The sequence below is a fragment of the Acipenser ruthenus genome, chromosome 1, assembly GCF_902713425.1.
Source record: "Acipenser ruthenus chromosome 1, fAciRut3.2 maternal haplotype, whole genome shotgun sequence".
In the NCBI taxonomy this organism is placed as follows: domain Eukaryota; kingdom Metazoa; phylum Chordata; class Actinopteri; order Acipenseriformes; family Acipenseridae; genus Acipenser; species Acipenser ruthenus.
Window position 1 is genome coordinate 117,879,968 of NC_081189.1, and position 21,512 is coordinate 117,901,479.

At 39.4% G+C, this 21,512-nt stretch overlaps 1 protein-coding gene across 1 annotated transcript in view; it reads left to right on the forward strand.

Annotated features, from left to right (window-relative positions):
* LOC117421330 (attractin-like) overlaps positions 1 to 20,849 on the forward strand; it is a 151,720-nt gene extending 130,871 nt beyond the window's left edge. The window contains exons 27-29 of the mRNA XM_034035579.3: positions 2,324 to 2,431; positions 14,203 to 14,317; positions 15,421 to 20,849. Coding sequence (XP_033891470.3) covers positions 2,324 to 2,431; positions 14,203 to 14,317; positions 15,421 to 15,545 — 348 coding nt within the window. The 3' untranslated portion in view covers positions 15,546 to 20,849. The remainder of the gene's footprint in view (positions 1 to 2,323; positions 2,432 to 14,202; positions 14,318 to 15,420) is intronic.
* The last annotated feature ends 663 nt before the right edge of the window (positions 20,850 to 21,512 follow it).

The window sequence follows — 21,512 nt, forward strand, 5'->3', positions numbered from 1 at the left end:
TGGATGCAGCAAAGTACAGAGAAATCCTGAAGGAAAACCTGCTGAAGTCTGCAAGAGACCTGGGACTCGGTTGAAGATTCATCTTCCAGCAAGACAATGACCCCAAACATACAGCCAAAGCTACACTCGAGTGGCTTAAAAACAAAAAGGTCAATGTCCTGGAGTGGTCCAGTCAAAGCCCGGACCTCAATCCAATTGAGAATATGTGGAAAGAGTTGAAAATTGCTGTTCACCATAGGTCCCCATCCAACCGGGCAGCAGTGTGGAGTAATGGTTAGGGCTCTGGACTCTTGACCGGAGGGTCGTGGGTTCAATCCCCAGTGGGGGACACTGCTGCTGTACCCTTGAGCAAGGTACTTTACCTAGGTTGCTCCAGTAAAAACCCAACTGTATAAATGGGTAATTGTATGTAAAAATAATGTGATATCTGTATAATGTGAAATAATGTATAATGTGAAATCTTGTAACAATTGTAAGTCGCCCTGGATAAGGGTGTCTGCTAAGAAATAAATAATAATAATAATAATAATAACTTGACAGAGCTTGATCAATTTTGCAAAGAAGAATGGGCAAAAATTGCAGTGTCCAGATGTGCAAAGCTGGTAGAGACTTATCCAAATACTCATGGCTGTAATTGCTGCCAAAGGTGCCTCTACCAAATATTGACTCAAGGGGGTGAATACTTATGCAATCAATTATTTTCTGTTTTGTATTTGTAATTAATTTAGAACAATTTGTAGATTTTATTTTTCACTTTGACATTATGGACATTTTTTGTGTTGATCAGTGGCAAAAACTCCTAATTAAATCCATTTTGATTCCATGTTGTAACACAATAAAATGTGGAAAAGTCCAAGGGGGGGTGAATACTTTTTGAGAGCCACTGTACCTTATTGGAGTAGTCCAATTGATGGACAGCTCACACTGTGCAAGCTCATATTTTCAGAAAGCTGTGTTGGAGATAAAAGAAACAAAAGTGAATTTATTATTAGTAGTAGTGGTAATGTAGGGGTCATCACAGGTTTAACATGTATATTGTGAGAGCACTATGCTGAGCACAGCTGCAAGGTGTGCTGTTATCAACAGAGAGCTGGGTTTCTCCTCGACACAAGGACTTAATAAACTGGGCTACTGATCTGACCATGCTGTGTGCTCTGTGTCTGGCACAATGTTGTAATTCACACCAAGAAACTGATGGTGTTTAGATATTGTTAGGAAAACAGTGTAAGCAGAGCTCACAAAGTTCAGCTACAAACACAGTTAGGTAAGCTAAACCTGAATCCTCTCCTGATGCCAGACCATCTCTGTACCCGAGCTATCTCCCAGAACATTAGGTAACCGATCACTGATTTCCGGTGCATGTTTAATCTATATGTGTGTTTAATCTATATGTGTGTAACTTTTGAATATTGAAATCAATAAATGGAAACTTGCTAATTTAGCATTTGGTATTGTGTGCAGACATCAGATTAATTCCCTTACAGTAGTATCTTTATACTGCTGGGCTTGTGACCACTGCGAGTCAGTCTCAGCCTATGTAAACAACTCTAGTGTCCTTCATATGAGAGGTCGTAGACAAGCAGATTTCAAGTAGTAATGCTGAAGACGGCAGTGCAAATTGCTTTATCCAGACGCCGATCATTCACTTCATTATCTGAACTAGCCATGCAAGCAAATGAAAGTGAGCAAAAACAGGGAGCACTCAGGGTTACCCTGCATGCACTGGAGAACCCAGGGGGAATTCTGTTGATGAGTTTACCTAAATGAACAACATGAGCTGCTAAATCCTGATGGGTAATCACCGGAAGCATTGTGAAGGACACTACAGATAATCACAGCAGTAAAACAAGAGGCAAAAGAACAGCCATTCACAATAAACACAAACACTAGCCCTGGAAAATGGACTGGCGGTGTATCTTGAAATGAAGATCAATGCTGCTGTCCTTAAACTCTCCAATACAGACCTGTTTTCTACTATGTGTTTAAATCATTTTTTAGAGTTGTTTTTATGGGGTCATAAAATCACTTGGCCTGAGGTTGGGATGGATTGGATTGGGTTGGGTTGGGTTGTGGGAAACCTAAGGCAGGTTAGTGCAGAGCCAAAGGGTAAAGCTATTTAGATCCACAGTTTTATTGATAGCCCCATGCTCACTGTGCTTTTGACAGTGGAAGGGAGCAGACTACACTAATAAAGTGAATGTACAGTGTGTAAGATTCTTTAGCTTGCACCGGTTAATCCTGTAAGCCATGTGTTGGAGTCTGCTCGGTTAGGGTTGGAACATCCACTCTCCACCCTCTAACTTTGCACTACTTGTTTCCGTAGCAACTCCTGCGTGAGATGCAGCAGATGGCCAGCCGCCCCTTCGCCACCATCAACGTTGCTTTGGAAACAGATGATGAGCCACCCGACCTCATTGGTGGGAGCATTAAGGTATGGTTCACCTCCACTATTGGAGGAGCTCCTTTTTTCACTGGAACACAGTAATTACACAATAGTTCTAGGTCTGTGCAAGGGAAATGCACTAAACATGATCAGAGGTAGCCACCAAACCACTTAAACAGTTGTTAAATTCTAAATAAACAAAAAAACAGATGGATAATATAATTAGGGCTGCTAGTTTTCTGGTTTTATTTCTGATCACGTGATGTCCCTTTAAACATATTTTGAGCCGATTCGCTTTCTTAATCAAACACTAATTACCAAAGGAAGTTGTTTCTTTTTACCCTCTCTATCTTAAATTTGAGTTGACAAATGACGTGCATTGATTTGAACCTGCATTTCGTTCTGGCTTTAATTGCTGAATTCAGTTTATTTATTTCCACTGCGTTAGTTTCTAATAGTGCGTCTCTAATTTAAACAATCTGGTATTCAGTTAAGGTTTAACAACTATTAATTAAGGTTTAAAGGGAGGGAGAGAGATGGAAAATAAAAAACGAAAACCAGAAGTCCTAAATATAATCAATAAGATAATGTATTGATTTAAACCCTTAGGGGGTCCTTTTGTGGTTTAAACATTCAGAATGTGGTGGTGTTGACATTCAGACTGCAAGATATACACTCTTGACATAGTTAGAAGTGTAGTTGCTACTAATGTGTTCTAATGGGGGGCATATGCTATACACTGTAATAACACAGTAATTACACACATGGGTGTGTTATTACAATGCAGTAGCATGCTGAATTGCAAAATGAAAAATGTTGGCAGTTGCTGGTGTCTTGTAGTAATTGCACTGTATTAACACAGGTGGTTATGTATTAGCAGTGTAATTTACTGTGTACCTCACATGCAGTCACATTGTTATTAGTGTAGTAAGACACGATGTAAAATGTTACCCAGTTTTAGAATTGTCTTCTGCCGCTTTTTAAATCTTTAAAAACCACTGACAAGCAAGTTCTAGAGGAGAGTTTCTTCTGAGCCCTGCAGAAAGCATTTATATAGCTAACATCTAATTATGTGGTAATGCAATTAACACACCATGCTTTCAGGGGTAATTACTGCCATTTCAAACCTATTGTAAACAAACCATAGCAATCTTTGCAGAGCGTGTGTGTTTGTGTGTGTGTGTGTGTGTGTGTGTGTAATATATATACAGCTCTGGAAAAAATTAAGAGACCACTGAAAAATTATCAGTTTCTCTGGTTTTACTATTTATAGGTACAGACATGCTCAAATTTGTTGGTACCCTTACAGCTCATTGAAATAATGCTTCATTCCTCCTGAAAAGTGATGAAATTAAAAGCTATTTTATCATGTATACTTGCATGCCTTTGGTATGTCATAGAATAAAGCAAAGAAGCTGTGAAAAGAGATGAATTATTGCTTATTCTACAAAGATATTCCAAAATGGCCTGGACGCATTTGTTGGTACCCTTTAGAAAAGATTATAGTGAAATTTCAAACTAATTAGTTTCTTTTATTAGTATCACACATGTCTCCAATCTTGTAATCAGTCATTCAGCCTATTTAAATGGAGAAAAGTAGTCACTGTGCTGTTTGGTATCATTGTGTGCACCACTCTGAACATGGACCAGAGAAAGCAAAGGAGAGAGTTGTCTGAGGAGATCAGAAAGAAAATAATAGACAATCATGGTAAAGGTAAAGGCTACAAGACCATCTCCAAGCAGCTTGATGTTCCTGTGTCAACAGTTGCAAATATTATTAAGAAGTTTAAGGTCCATGGAACTGTAGCCAACCTCCCTGGGCGCAGCCGCAAGAGGAAAATCGACCCCAGATTGAACAGAAGGATAGTGCGAATGGTAGAAAAAGAACCAAGGATAACTGCCAAAGAGATACAAGCTGAACTCCAAGGTGAAGGTACGTCAGTTTCTGATCGCACCATCCGTCGCTTTTTGAGCGAAAGTGGGCTCCATGGAAGAAGACCCAGGAGGACTCCACTTTTGAAAGAAACATACTAACATGCATACTGACAAGCCACAATCCTTCTGGGAAAATGTCCTTTGGACAGATGAGTCAAAACTGGAGCTTTTTGGCAAGTCACATCAGCTCTATGTTCACAGACGAAAAAATGAAGCTTTCAAAGAAAAGAACACCATACCTGCAGTGAAACATGGAGGAGGCTCGGTTATGTTTTGGGGCTGCTTTGCTGCGCCTGGCACAGGGTGCCTTGAATCTGTGCAGGGCACAATGAAATCTCAAGACTATCAAGGCATTCTGGAGCGAAACATACTGCCCAGTGTCAAAAAGCTCTCTCAGTCGCAGGTCATGGGTCCTCCAACAGGATAATGACCCAAAACACACAGCTAAAAGCACCCAAGAATGGATAAGAACAAAACATTGGACTATTCTGAAGTGGCCTTCTATGAGTCCTGATCTGAATCCTATCAAACATCTATGGAAAGAGCTGAAACTTGCAGTCTGGAGAAGGCACCCATCAAACCTGAGACAGCTGGAGCAGTTTGGTCAGGAAGAGTGGGCCAAACTACCCACTGTGCAGAAGTCTCATTGAGAGCTACAGAAAACGTTTGATTGCAGTGATTGCCTCTAAAGGTTGTGCAACAAAATATTAGGTTAGCGGTCCCATCATTTTTGTCCATGCCATTTTCATTTGTTTTCTTATTTACAATATTATGTTGAATAAAAAATCAAAAGCAAAGTCTGATTTCTATTAAATATGAAATAAACAATGGTGGATGCCAATTACTTTTGTCAGTTTCAAGTTATTTCAGAGAAAATTGTGCATTCTTCGTTTTTTGTGGAGGGGTACCAACAAATTTGAGCATGTCTGTATGTGTTTGGGTAAAATGAACATTTTTGTTTTATTCTATAAACTACTAACAACATTTCTCCCAAATTCCAAATAAAAATATTGCCATTTAGAGCATTTATTTGCATAAAATGACAACTGGTCAAAATAACAAAAAAGATGCAGTGTTGTCAGACCTCTAATAATGCAAAGAAAGTAAGTTCATATTCATTTTTAAACAACACAATACTAATGTTTTAACTTAGGGAGAGTTCAGAAATCAATATTTGGTGGAATAACCCTGATTTTCAAGCACAGCTTTCATGCGTCTTGGCATGCTCTCCACCAGTCTTTCACATTGATGTTGGGTGACTTTATGCCACTCCTGGCGCAAAAATTCAAGCAGCTCGGCTTTGTTTGATGGCTTGTGACCATCCATCTTCCTCTTGATCACATTCCAGAGGTTTTCAATGGGGTTCAGGTCTGGAGATTGGGCTGGCCATGACAGGGTCTTGATCTGGTGGTCCTCCATCCACACCTTGATTGACCTGGCTGTGTGGCATGGAGCATTGTCCTGCTGGAAAAACCAATCCTCAGAGTTGGGGAACATTGTCAGAGCAGAAGGAAGCAAGTTTTCTTCCAGGACAACCTTGTACTTGGCTTGATTCATGCGTCCTTCACAAAGACAAATCTGTCCAATTCCAGCTTTGCTTCAGCACCCCCAGATGAGTCCAATTTTCAGCTTTGCCCAACACCTGGTCATCTAATGGTTAGACGGAGACCTGGAGAGGCCTACAAGCCACAGTGTCTCGCACCCACTGTGAAATGTGGTGGAGGATCGGTGATGACCTGGGGGTGCTTCAGCAAGGCTGGAATCGGGCAGCTTTGGCATGAATCAAGCCAAGTACAAGGTTGTCCTGGAAGAAAACTTGTTTCCTTCTGCTCTGACAATGTTCCCCAACTCTGAGGATTGGTTTTTCCAGCAGGACAATGCTCCATGCCACACAGCCAGGTCAATCAAGGTGTGGATGGAGGACCACCAGATCAAGACCCTGTCATGGCCAGCCCAATCTCCAGACCTGAACCCCATTGAAAACCTCTGGAATGTGATCAAGAGGAAGATGGATGGTCACAAGCCATCAAACAAAGCCGAGCTGCTTGAATTTTTGCGCCAGGAGTGGCATAAAGTCACCCAACATCAATGTGAAAGACTGGTGGAGAGCATGCCAAGACGCATGAAAGCTGTTCTTGAAAATCAGGGTTATTCCACCAAATATTGATTTCTGAACTCTCCCTAAGTTAAAACATTAGTATTGTGTTGTTTAAAAATGAATATGAACTTATTTTCTTTGCATTATTTAGAGGTCTGACAACACTGCATCTTTTTTGTTATTTTGACCAGTTGTCATTTTATGCAAATAAATGCTCTAAATGGCAATATTTTTATTTGGAATTTGGGAGAAATGTTGTTAGTAGTTTATAGAATAAAACAAAAATGTTCATTTTACCCAAACACATACAGACATGCTCAAATTTGTTGGTACCCCTCCACAAAAAACGAAGAATGCACAATTTTCTCTGAAATAACTTGAAACTGACAAAAGTAATTGGCATCCACCATTGTTTATTTCATATTTAATAGAAATCAGACTTTGCTTTTGATTTTTTATTCAACATAATATTGTAAATAAGAAAACAAATGAAAATGGCATGGACAAAAATGATGGGACCGCTAACCTAATATTTTGTTGCACAACCTTTAGAGGCAATCACTGCAATCAAACATTTTCTGTAGCTCTCAATGAGACTTCTGCACCTGTTAACAGGTAGTTTGGCCCACTCATCCTGAGCAAACTGCTCCAGCTGTCTCAGGTTTGATGGGTGCCTTCTCCAGACTGCAAGTTTCAGCTCTTTCCATAGATGTTCGATAGGATTCAGATCAGGACTCATAGAAGGCCACTTCAGAATAGTCCAATGTTTTGTTCTTCTCCATTCTTGGGTGCTTTTAGCTGTGTGTTTTGGGTCATTATCCTGTTGGAGGACCCATGACTTGCTAAAAAGCTCCAGTTTTGACTCATCTGTCCAAAGGACATTCTCCCAGAAGGATTGTGGCTTGTCAATATGCATTTTAGCAAATTCCAGTCTGGCTTTTTTATGTTTTTCTTTCAAAAGTGGAGTCCTCCTGGGTCTTCTTCCATGGAGCCCACTTTCGCTCAAAAAGCGACGGATGGTGCGATCAGAAACTGACGTACCTTCACCTTGGAGTTCAGCTTGTATCTCTTTGGCAGTTATCCTTGGTTCTTTTTCTACCATTCGCACTATCCTTCTGTTCAATCTGGGATCGATTTTCCTCTTGCGGCTGCGCCCAGGGAGGTTGGCTACAGTTCCATGGACCTTAAACTTCTTAATAATATTTGCAACTGTTGTCACAGGAACATCAAGCTGCTTGGAGATGGTCTTGTAGCCTTTACCTTTACCATGCTTGTCTATTATTTTCTTTCTGATCTCCTCAGACAACTCTCTCCTTTGCTTTCTCTGGTCCATGTTCAGTGTGGTGCACACAATGATACCAAACAGCACAGTGACTACTTTTCTCCATTTAAATAGGCTGAATGACTGATTACAAGATTGGAGACGTGTGTGATACTAATGAAAGAAACTAATTAGTTTGAAATATCACTATAATCCAATTATTTATTATCTTTTCTAAAGGGTACCAACAAATGTGTCCAGGCCATTTTAGAATATCTTTGTAGAATAAGCAATAATTCATTTATTTTCACAGCTTCTTTGCTTTATTCTATGACATACCAAAGGCGTGCAAGTATACATGATAAAATAGCTTTTAATTTCATCACTTTTCAGGAGGAATGAAGCATTATTTCAATGAGCTGTAAGGGTACCAACAAATTTGAGCATGTCTGTGTATATATATATATAATATATAATTACACACCTTATGAGTTCCACATCATGTAGAACCAGAGATCCCTTGACAATAATCGACATTGACACGTGTCAGAAATATAAAACAACATTTTATTTAAGAAAAAGGGCGCACAACTAATCTAATATTACAGAAAGGAAAGGCGATTGGTTAGAGATATGCGTGAATAGTATACAGTTCATTGATCTCAAACGATTACCACGACCACAACATTATTAGCATACATGGTTAATATACTAATATTAATTTATGGCTGATCACACAAAGTGTCTACTTTGCATTAGTATTTTCAATACTCGTTTCTCGTTGTAATCAAAATGCATGAGAATTAATTCAACTTCCCATTCAGAACAGAATCCAACATTCCAATAACTAATTTATCAAATTAGTTTTACCGTGCTAATTTAGTTTAGGCGTGATCTACCAAACTAAACAATATGTTATCAACCTCAATTGATTCTCTATTCAAATTGACTCAGAAATGGGGCAATGATCAAATTCTCTGCATTTGAGGCAACTCCTTTGAGTTACACATTTCAACAAACAATACATTTTTAAAACAGGAAGTTCTATTCGGTTCCTAGAACAATTTATCCACTAACTTGACTGCATTTGCTACAGTTAATTTCTCAAATGTTTTAATATTTGATTTGTTGAATACTTACCGATTTTCAATAAAGGAGTCAATCTCCTTAGCAGCTTCTCCCGTCTCTCTGGGTCTGACGTTCCACCGAAGGACAAGAAGACGGTACTTTGCTCATTATAGGCATTGTATTGTGTCAGCGCGCAACAAAAAAATGGTTCTTTTCAAAGGGGCGTGGGTCTTGATCTCAAACAGTCCTGCAACATTATCTTTGGCTTGTTGGAAGGTTTCCAACTTGAATGGGATCTGTTGATCAGATGTACTCCCAGTTTAAAGAAAGTGTCTGGGTTATTCCACTGCAAACATGTGGGTGTTTCAAATATTTCACTGAAACAACACAAGTCCTTTTAATTACGTACCCTTCTGATTACAAGTCACCTGGATTATCTCAGTGCAAGTGCACTTGAAAAGTTATTTCAGTCCATTTAAACAACCTTGGTTAGAATTGTGGTACGGGATGCAGGTCTCGGAATCAGAACGGCTGTTGGTTTCTCTTCAGTTCCTTTCTGTGTGAGTTGGTCCCAAGCAGTTTGCGACAGGGCCCATCGTGGGTCCTTGCAATTGTCCCGTTTCCTGGTTAGAGTTTACCGTGCAGAGCAAAGAGCAGAGCCCCCTTTAGAGCTGATCAGCCTTCTCCGGACATGATTTTAACCATTTTCTTGTCTGATTCTATTCCCACTTCAGGGCAGATTTAAGAACAGATTTATTTTACAGTCAGCTTCCTTAACTTCAGACCGTTGAATTCATGGGTGGTGTTTAACGTCATGCAACGTGCTTAAACACTGGTTAATTTGTTTGCCTTTGCCTTGCCCACAGCTCGATATTGACAGTTCACTCGGATTTCCTTTGTCTTGTCAACTTGATTGATCAGTCCTCCTAGCTCAGGACTGGCTTTTATCAGTCCAGCAAGGGTCATGATCTGATGAAGGGCATTTGGTCGGCTTATCAAGAGATGATCTGAAGAGGAATTTTTACAACTCGGCTTCACAAAGCAGCATTTGTCTACTTTGACCAAGGGGTGGGGGGCGGGGGAGGGGGAGAGAAAAACATTAACTTGAAACTTTCTCAAACAAGTTTAAACATTTATATTACATCCAGCAATAACCTGATTTGACTGCACTGTCTGCTACAGCACTACAGAATCATTTTTTTAAATTTATTTATTTATTTTTTTTTTTTTATTTTTTTTTTTACCAGCAGTAGTACTAGTACCATCCAGGTGAAATAAAAGATGTAATATAAACTCTACTTCCATTGCAGTATTATGGTCTATTTCTAGTATGTTTTAAAAAGTGCTAATGGTGCATGAAAGGGGGGTGAGTTCCACATGTTCCTTTCCTTATCCAGTTCCTTGCTGGATTTAAATTACCCATGTGAGGTGAAAGACCTGTTTTAAAGTGGATAGAGCTCTTCTCTGTGTGGACCATTCTCAACTTTGTACCGACTCGCTGAGATCGGCTATGACACTCCGCAACATTGTAACCTTTGAGCATATCTTAGATGTTGTCTTGTACCAGCAATGAGCGATATCAGATTACTGCTCTTCTGATTGGCTCTGTCTGGGCCGTCTCCTGCTAAAAACAGCCGAGATCCAATTTTAGATTTTTTTTTCCCCCTACCCAATTCTAATACGGTAGCATACAGTGTGGGTAATGGATTGTAAAAACAAGTAATAAAGGTTATTTTTTTCTGTAAAATATCATGCCTACTGCTAGACCTGTGTTCTAAAGATGGAGACTCTATCATCTTGTTTTATTGTTTAAATGTTTGCTGATTTTATGTAATGTTAGCCCATACATCAGGAATATTGACAGTATAACTATGGGGGTCTGACAGTGTTTTGAGCAGTCGTTCTCCCTCTAGAGCAGGAAGCATTACTTCCAAAACTGCAGACGCAATTGTGTTTTCTTATTTAGTAGTGGATTTTAATACAAGAACTTGTGTTTACGTAATATGCGTTATACAAATCAAAAGATTGCATTTTGCATGTGAGTGACATTTAATGTGTGATTTTATAGTATTCACACATTGTCAAACGGTTTCTGTTGACAGAAAAAAAAAAAGAAAACATACAGTGCGTTAATTCCACCTGATAAACCTTCGAAGATTTAAAACTACCTTCGAGCACAGCCCTACAGTCTTGTGTGAATTTGGAACTTTCTTTGTTGGATTCTACTGGTCAGACACCATTTTAAATATTTGAGCTGAGAGAAGTGGGGGGAGGGTTTAAGACCATAATTCTTAGTCATCTTGTCACCATCTTTTGACACAATCTTATTATATAGGATATTTAGCAAATAAACCCACATCGCCAGGGTCCCACAAGGTTAAGAAGGGCAGAAGTATAGGTCTGGTTATTGTAATGCATTTCAGAAGAAAAGGTTTCATGCGTTGGTGTGCACCGAGCACTTGTGTTGCATTAGGATCGTTACCCATACTTGTGCAGTAGTGAGAGGAGTCTCCACTACGATTCAGCGGGCAATCTCTAGGGTCAGCATTCAGGTCAAGGAGAAATAATATCAGTAAACACGAACCTACAGAACTGCTGTTTTAAAATAGAACGAGACGGGTGCAACACTGGCCAGGACTGAGAAACGCAGTGGGGATTATACAGGCAGAGAGAGGTTTACTGAGATAGAAACGAGGAAGACAGATGAGTGAAGAAGGGAGTCGCAGAGGGAGATTAATCACACTGGGATGGAAGGGATGATTGGAAAGAAAGATGGAAGTATGGGATTTTGATGACTTGATTGTGTGTTGCCTGCAGTCATGCTACCTTAAATGTTTGCCTTGACACGTGGTCCCTGGCCAGTGCTTGGAGATGGGCCCTCCAATGTATGCTTTTATTAGTACCCCAGTAGGAGACATTCTCTGGGATGCTCTGTCTTTTTGCGTATATCTAGATAACTACTTGTCCATTTGTTAAGCGTATTAAGCGCATCATAGTCTTGTGGTATATAGGGGCTGTTTGCCTGTCCAACTGTGAATTTGTCACACTTGCATTTTGTTCAATTATCTTTAGCTTATTGGGAGTATAAAATCTGGTACAGTATGTGAAGGCATACTGGCTCAAATTTGGAATTTTCATCCGTTGTGGGCATGAATGTCAATGGCATTAATGATGTGTGTTTTGTGGGTAATTTGAGAATCTGTCTCTCCAAAAATAAGCTGCAGTGACTTGAAAACTAAAAATCACCAGGTTTTGTCTGACCTTCAAAGCGAAAATAATAAAGAAATAAAATAAGAGTCTCCTCCAGTCCAGTGCTTCTTGTCACCAGCTGATAACCCTCTGAAGAAGTAAGAACCACCTGCTCGGAGGCCTGATTGGTGAGTCTGCATGTGTGACCCTGATCAGCAGTAAGAGAGAAATCAAAGGATGTGATGAATGGGAAGGTGGCCTGCTTCTCCCAGCCTGATCATACTGCTTGTAGGTCATGGCTGCCTGTGGGCGGGTTCATTTACATTCAGCACTGTCTGCTTGAATCCTCTATAGGCTGATAGAATAAGAGAACAGACACATATAGGTCTAAAGGTGGACAGATACATTATCAAAATTACAAATGAGAGGAGCCCATTTATTTAGGCTCATCTAGTTTAAAAACTGTCAAGTTGGGTCTCTGTGGATCCCCATGATTCAGTATCAGCGACTTGATAACCCATTGTGTAGCCTCACCACTCTCCGAGGTGTTCAGGTGTATCCGTTCACATGTTGCACTTACATTGATATATGTGCATAGAGTACTTTTAAAGTCACAGTGATCTCCAGCTGTGAATGAACTTGAGATGAACCAGCTGTATTATAGGGGCTCCTAGGGGACAATGCCATCATACCCCTTTCAAACAGGGATACATATCTATTTCTACCCTCCAGTTTGTATTTAGTGTTCCTAATAAAGTCGCTATGCTTTTTGAGTTCATTCATCTTTAGTCATGCAGGTGCATGTTGTTATTATTATTATTATTATTATTATTATTATTATTATTATTATTATTATTATTATTATTATTATTATTATTATTATTAGTTCACTGTGAAACTAATAAGGAGTCCAAACTGTATTAAGATTTTGTATTATATTTCTTTATACTGAAAGACAGGAACACATTTTTATTACTTATAACTGTGTTTTGCTGACACGTGTATTTCTCTTGTAATACCAAGTCGTAGTTTGTTGGCGTTCATATAAAGTTGTATCTGTATCCTTAAAGACTCTCTGTATGTCACTTTGAGTAAATCGTCTTCATGCAATGACTGTAGCACAGTAACCCAATGCTGTCTCACTTGTGTGTCGGATTACATTAGAATAGACCATGTCTTCCCTCCTCCCCTGGTTATTATCTGCCTACTTCAGTTGCTGACCATTTCTATCACCCCTGTATCCAGCATGGTACAGGACCGTAAAGGAGATGTTGGGTTAAAATGAATTATGATTTTGACAGAGTAAAATGAGCTGTGTTGAAATTACTCAATTTAATAAGTACTTGTTGGTTTTTTTTCCTATAAACATAAAATGTGGCTATTATTGCATGTATGTGTGTGTGTGCACAGTCTTTTTTCCCCCACTGATTGAAAACAATTGTTCAAACAATTTCCAAAGACACGGACAGTATGCTTTCAACTTTTAAATATTCAGTAATCTAAAAGGTAGTTATCTGCAGATCTGCAGATAAATACAGGCATATTTCTGCATGTCTGTCGTGTCAATGTGGATAATCATTTATGTGTGCAAATGTGCATGGATGTGTATTGAATTGTGTCTGTCTTTTTCAGTATCTTGTGGTATATAACAGGTTTTAAGGTTTGCATTGAGAGATTTATATCATAGACATAATTGTTTGGTTTTTTTGTTTCAAAATAGATGACAGATGACATCAAGTGTCTGTGTGATGGTGTAGTCTTGGCTTAATGTTCTCGTGTTTGTTTCCTGCCTGGGGTCTGCCCCACATCAACTCGGTGTTTTCAGGCCATAAATCTTCACCTTCTGTATCCCAGCATCCCCCAAGGAGTGTTTGTTAACGAAACAGCTCTGTGCGTGAGAGTGTGTGTGTGTGTGTGTGAGAGTGCGTGTGTGTGAGTGTGTGCTTGAGTACTGAACCAAACATCTCCAGACACTGGACCCTGCCATGACTGGTGCAGAGAGTAACAACTCTAATGCCATTTCCACTGCCAAGCAGGACTGGTAGTGCTTGTGGCTGCTAATGGCAAACCTCTCAGAATTTAGGTACTGTAAAAATGTTAGGATGTCAGAAATAGCTGAAGAAAAAAAACCAACAATCATAACCGACTTGCATCCCTAATTGAAATAAAATAACCTGTTACAACAAGCCAAGATTTATTTTTGTATTTTTTAAAGTCGTGTTGGTAGACCTGTGTTTCTAATGACCTTGTCTCTCCTTTGCTCCACAGAGCGTCCCCAAGCCCATAACCCTGGAGCCGTGCTTAGGAAACAAAGCGGCCGTGCTCTCCATATTCGTCCGGTTACCACGAGGGTCAGGAGGGATTCCGCCACCAGGGCAGTCAGGTTAGCCAGCTCCCCACCCTGACCAGAGGCAATTCCAATTCCAGTGCTATTTTATTCAATTACAGTTATCTACAGTGAGCCTGTAGTAATTGTAATGATTTATTCTAAATAACCCAGCAATAATCACAGGTACAAATGCACAAACATATACCATTTTTTTATTTTTTATTTAATGGGCTCACCAAAAGTGGTTGAAAATACAAAAAGAATGATCGAATGACAAATTAATGCGTAATTGAACTGTAATCAATCAATTATATGGCATCATTATAATTACATTGAGAATAGCACAGTTTCAATTGTAACTGACCTCAGGTCTGTCCTCGTCCTTCACTATCTTCTATCTTCTGTTTACAACTTCCTCACACACTGTCATCATTCAGAAACAGTAGAGTAGACCTTGTTAATCCGAATGATTACCTGAAGTATAATCCAAACCACTCTGCAGCCCTCAATATCATAATAGTTAACATTTACAGCTGTCTCTACTGTTTGTATTTAATTCAAAGGGTTATTACAATTATTTTGATGAAAAACTTGTAGTACATAGAGTAGAATAGCCTGTGATCTGTAATCCAATATGTAGCTTTAAATCAAACCGTACTGAAGAATAAGATGCCATATTTAATCTGTTGAATCTCAAAGTATCAATTAATAGCTGTATTTGTCTAAATGTAATTATCATACTTAAGCTTTCTGCTCTATTTTTTTAGAGACCTATATGAATATTAAAGGACTTCAGTCTTGTAAATGGACTTGAGATTTTCATACAGGAATCTACTTCAATGCAGAGTCAAAAGCCCTTCCATGTGCAACATATTACAAGCACCTCAGCATCGCAGCATGTTTTAATAGCGATTCTGTAGAGTGATATGATGCCTGCTCCAGTAGTAGGTCACCTCAAACCCCAGCTAAGTGTTTGTAGAGTATGAAGAATAAGCAAAAGTCAGTTCTTTCCCTGGGGGATCCTATTTAAGGAAAGCTGTCATTGAAGGACATTTCTAAGGGAGTATCTTCTAGTACCTGGGGGTCTGAGCGGCCTCTTGTCTTCACTGTGGTGTCATGTTCTACACTCAGTCTTGTTTCCTTGCTGTTTTATACAGGCCTTGCCGTAGCTAGTACACTAGTGGACGTATCCCAGCAGATGCCTTTAGCATACAAGGAGAAGTCGGGAGCCACGAGGAACCGGAAACACCAGCCCCAAGCACAGCCAGGGACCTGCATCTGACCATTGCGTTGACCGGGACCCTCACTATGAGCGTTGCACAAGGAGGCAGGGGGATGAGTGGGGGAACTACAGAGGCTGGGTTATGGGAGGCCTGTGCAGAGCTCTCGGGCCTCTCTTCAATGAGGTTCAGAATACTAAATACTGAAGCTGTACTTAAGTCCTTCTTTTTATTTCTTTTTAAAAAAAGAAAAACTGAGCGAATGTCTTGTAAGGGGTGCCTTCACACTACTTTGGTAGTTTCAGACCACCTGCTTGTTCCACTGCTTGCTTCAGTTAGAAAACTGATTTGAACCTTGAACTGAACGAGGATAACAAGGGAAGGTCTTCAACTCAACCCTCTTTTGAGTCGTGTAAGGTGCTTGCCTCTCTCATCCTCATTTATTTTCAGCCTCCTTCAGTTGTGTTTTTTTTTTTTTTTATTGTGTGACCAACATGATTTATTTTTATTGTTGTTTTCATAAAATGTGTGTTTTTTTTTTTATTCTCTTTATTTATCACTTAGTTTCTACTGGTTTGCTTTCGATTAACGTGTCACAAACACAGCACCCCCCTCCCTTCGGAGCTCAAGGCAGTTCCGTTCGGCAACATCAGTTGAGCAGTCAGGTATTGATTTACATGTTGAAGCAACAGGGTCTTCTGGAATCTAATCGTGTCTTCGCACAGTACCAGTTTATTCCATCACAAACCAAGCGCATATGTTCTGAACTCTTCTGTGAGCTAGTTTGAATTAATAAAGAACCTGCATCCACCAGTGTGCTAATACCTTACATTAACTATTTAAACAAAACGCAGCAGTATTAGTGTTAGGAAGTTTAAACCAAGAGCTGCTGTTTCATGGATGTTTATTATGTGCTAGGTTAGTGCACGCAAGGTAATAGTACTAATATGTTTAGTTTAGGAAATTGATTCAACTAGGTTTTACCCTGTTGTTGCAAATACAGGGCACTTTTGTAAAATAGTTTGCCACTTGCTGTACATAAATTTTATGTCAATTCGATGCATTTTTAATTCATTTTAACAAGGTCTTTTTCATCGATCAAAGAGGCCCGTTGCCCATGGCAACAGTGCTGAATTTCTGGGAAGTTGCTCCTCCGAAGCACTGATTTAGAGGGGGTTAGACTTTTCCATTTCTTAGAGTTAGCAGCTTTAAATGTCATTTTAATCTTGATTTTACATTTCTGTTGTATGGTGTTTGCAGTCATCCATTATTGTTCTACTGGGTTTTGACGGTCTGTTTGCCAAAACTGAACAGCCTTCCTCATTCTGTTCAAATCATGTGACAATATAACCTTTCAACTCTGCCAGCCCCACCTACTTATAGAGTTGAAAGGTTTAAAGGCATTTGAATGGAGTGAGGAAGGCAGTGCTGGCCCTTAGGATCTCAAGCTGAATTCAAGAGAACAATTAGAACTCAATATGAGAGCGAAACAACACCCCAGGATGATTTCAAACACTATAGATAGTAATGGGAATGTACACAGAAAAGAAGCAGCAAAACATTGTAGCTACTTAAATTCTGGCAATAATTAAATAATGATGCTTCAGACTTGGCAACACAAGAGTTTAAAATGTACAGATCCAAAGCAACACTATTTCGCACATACAGCAGCCTAGATATTGTTTTGAAAAGTGATTTAGTTGAGTTTGACATCCATTTACCCATACAATCAGTACTGGAGCCTAATTGTATCTGTAGGAGCAAATACTTTCCGCCTCTTTGAAACATGCTTTGTTGTATTTCTGGAAGTCACGTAGGCATGCTACCTGCAGCAGAGGGTGGTTATAAGCAGCCAATTATAGTTCAGGAAGAAACGCAGAAAGGGGTTTGACTCTAGGGTGTGTTTTGGGCTTATTTTGCCTTTCTGATTGTTTTAAGTTCAGTTCAGCTATCCCTCATTAACTGTTTATCCATTGAATCTGCCAGTACTGACTCCCTCACTACTACAACCGTGGGGACATATTCCTGGGATCTGCATCTAAAGCTGAGGGAACACAGAACCACTTATTCAGGAATATTGGCTTGAAACCTGGATCCAGGAGACCTAGTAAACCCTAAAACCTCGTCTCCTGAAACCAAGTTCCAAGCCACAAAGTGGCTTTGTGTTCCCTGAGCTTTAGAGGAATGACCATTCTTTCTCATTACTTCCAATTATCTGTTTTTCATTAGAAAAAAAATACACTTGTATTTTTGATTTGATTTTTTTTCATTATCGTTTAAAAGTCTTAACTTATTTTTCTGTAACACTAAATGTGAACAATTGTTTTTTTTTTGTTGTTTTTCTTTTTAATTAAAAAAATGTTTTTCCATTAAGTAGGTACCAAAACCAAGTAGCAGTTCCAGAAAATCCTTTTATTTACTCAAAATGAACTTGCGAATATCAATGCCTGTAACTTGCCTCACTTTGATTTCACTTTATTACTTTGGTACAGTGGTAGCTCTAGCCTGCTCCCAGTCTTGTACTCTCCATCTCCCGATACACGTTCCGGTTGTGCCTAATAAACACCCCTCAAAAGCATTCTTAAGGAATTATTGGATACATTCCACATTCTATCACATTGACATTGCATGGTGTGTTTTATTGAGAGCAACACTGTATAATATATCCCCTTCAGTCACTGTGTGCACAAGTGCACCATACCACGTTATGTTTGTGCAACTTCTCAAACTCCATAAAGTTCACACAAACTGTTTTAAATTTAAAATGAAATAAAAAAAATCGTGACTGAAGGGGATACACAAATGAAGGATGCAAACGTTGTTTTGTTTGACCCAGCTGTTTTATAAATTGTAAACTATCGCTTTCATTTGTCAAAGCTGTTGTTTGCCTTTCTGTAACCTGAGATATTGCTGTTGATTCTAAGAGTAGGATGCAGAGTGAGGGCACTGTGGTGCTAAAGGGTAGCCCTTTGGGACACTGAAAAAACAACCACCGATTAATCATCGTAAAGACATTGTATTCACATGGGTTCTTTATGGTCACGTGTTAATAAATCAATGGAAGTAATGTTAAAACTTTACAATGCATTAGTAAGGCCTCACCTAAAATATTGTGTTCAGTTCTTGTCACCTCATTACAAAAAGCATATTGCTGCTGTAGAAAGAGGGCAAAGAAGAGCCACCAGAATTATCCCGGGTTTAAAAGGCATGCCGTATACAGACAGGCTAAAATAATTGAATCGATTCAGTCTTGAACAAAGAAGACTACGCGGTGATCTGATTCAAGCATTCAAAATTCTAAAAGGTATAGACAATGTCGACCCAGGGGACTTTTTCGACCTGAAAAAAGAAACGAGGACCAGGGGTCACAAATAACAACCAAACGAGCAAGATGGGCCAAATGGCCTCCTCTCGTTTGTAAACTTTCTTATGTTCTAAACCTGAATAAAGCTGGGGGGCTCCCAGGTGGCGCATCCGCTAAAGGCATTCTGCCCAGAGTGCGCCCTATAGCTTGAGAGATCGCCTGTTCGAATCCAAGCTATGCCACTGCCGACCGTGGACGTGAGTTCCCAAGGGGCGGCACATAATTGGCCAAGCACTGCCCTGTCAGGATAGGGGTTAGGTAGGCTGAGGAGTCCTTGGCTGACCGCACACCAGTGACCCCTGTGACCGGCCTGCATTCAGTTCAGAATTCCGTGGTCCTCTGACACTGTAAGCTCTGAATATGGCTGCACGGCGGGCTTGCAGAGCGAAGAAAAGCTGACAGCACTCATTTTGGAGGTTGCGAGTGCTCATCTTCGTCTCTCCCAAGTTAGTTAGGGGATTGCAGCGGTGAGCCAGGTTGAATAATGATTGGACATTTCAAAAATTGAGATAAATTGGAAAATGAATAAAAATAATTGTTAAAAAAAAAAACAAACCCAGAATAAAGCTATAGGTATTTTCTTTTGATATTTGCAACCATAATAAAAATAATCCATAATATAAAAGGAAATCCATTGCATTGCTTTACTATGTTTAATCTTGATTTCAAAAGACAACCAACCAATGTGTTTCAAGGTAGTGCTTTAAAGTGTGTGTGTTGGGGTAGTCTTTTCAGTGTCCCTCAGCACAAACTGTGAAAAAAGACCTGGTGCTTATGCGCTGTCTAAACAGAATGATTTCATCTAACATATGTGAAGCAAACACCACTGTGAAACTATCCATCTGTCTGTCTTTTTTATCTCTTATTAAACAAACCAGAGCTGCATTTCTCTTGCATCCTATACACATGCTGCATTGCAAAGGTGCTGCATACAGTATGGGAGGGGCTCTGCTAGAATGGAGTAAGCCTCATTATCCAACGTGATCATTGCCAGCGCTATAACATTGAATTCTGCATTTCTTCTTTAAATATCCATTTGTATGAGTGATACATCCGCCCGTGCTGCCCGACCCCCTATAGCAGTCCTGGCCAGCTCTTGTTTCTCCTTCCCTTTCAAATGTCGGATTAAAGCAGGTGCGCTCATCTGAGGCACAGTGAAGTGTTGTCCCTGTGTTGAGCTATCTATTCACTCTTAATGAGACCCTTCGATTCTGTGAGACTTATAGATTCCTAGAACCCCCTCTCCTGTGTATTGTAGTGACAACATTGCTATGAGAGAATGTGTGAAGAGTAGGCAGCCTTGGGTCTTCCTGTCCGTCTCAGTACAGGACTTTCTTCCAATTAGTGCTTTTAAATGTTTGATTGATCATCAGCACGGTACTTTAAAATAATTAGGTTGGAACAAAGTCCTGCAATGGTTTGGACTTGAAGAGCCAATATTGCCTACCCCTATAATGACGGCCACCCACAAACTTTTAGAAATATTGATTTAAAATTGTGGTACTTGAGCAAACTTTCCCTCAACAATTCTAAACAAAGTTTTAAGTAAAATGAAATTGTTTCAAGCAACGGTTATTGATGGGTTGCTGCGGTTCAATTTTTTCCTCCACCCAGCAGGGGTCGCTATTAGTCATTAAAATGTGTGTATTTATTTAGTGAGTTTACAGTTTATCAGGATGCAGTACTGCCTTTGTTGGGCACAGAAACATTACATTTATAAATGAAACAAAAAAAACATTGCAGATCAAATAGAACAAAGATGTATCTTAATTCTAGCTCTATAGCATGAAATCCTTCACCAGGCCCCTACCAGAAGTACACGTGTGTGCATTTTAGACTGTCGCCCCATTTGACAAGCCTCAAATCATCTTGCCCTCGTTTCACCATGTAGGAAGGTGTAGTTTGTTAATATGTATAGTTTAGCATTGATTGCACTTCTTTGTAAATAATGAGCGAGTATTGTAAAGTATTTCGCTGCTAGGAAACTTCTCTTCAGAACAGGGGAAACAAAGAGAAAGAACAACTAGGAACTGTAGGAATGTACTTTTATGGGTAAATAAAGAAAATGTTTTTCTATTGTAAAATAACGGCTAATTTAAAAAAAGGAATGAGTAAAACATTAATGTAATATGTGAAGATTTTAAAGAAGACCATGTATTACATCTGTAAATAAAGAACAATATAGAATTTTGGTCTTAAATAATAAAAATATATATATAAAAATCAAATTGAGACCGTGTTGCCTTTTCATTACGCTTCCTTGATTGTAATGTCTGTGTTTTTTTTTTTTTTGTTTTGTTTTAATTACTGCTTTTTGACACCCAGCCTTCAATAAGAAAATCCTCCCTGAAGACACATATTTCTGATGTGGCACTGGCTCTACCAGGCTGTGCAGAAATTCACCTAATGATGGGGGGTATTGATCTGAACTAGAGAATAGAGTTTGGATTCTGTAGCACTTGCATTTTACTGAATATACAGGGTGATTTAGAAAGTACGTTTACCACACCAGCGCTTTCTAACCACCCTGTACACTGTCTGGCTACCTGACTGGATTTGGCATCGGCCTAGTGTGGGGCATGTTCTCCTGGTATACCCTGGGTCCCTTCATTTACTCTTGAAGTCCAAACGAATTATATGTGAATGGTTTGAGGAGCAAGACTGA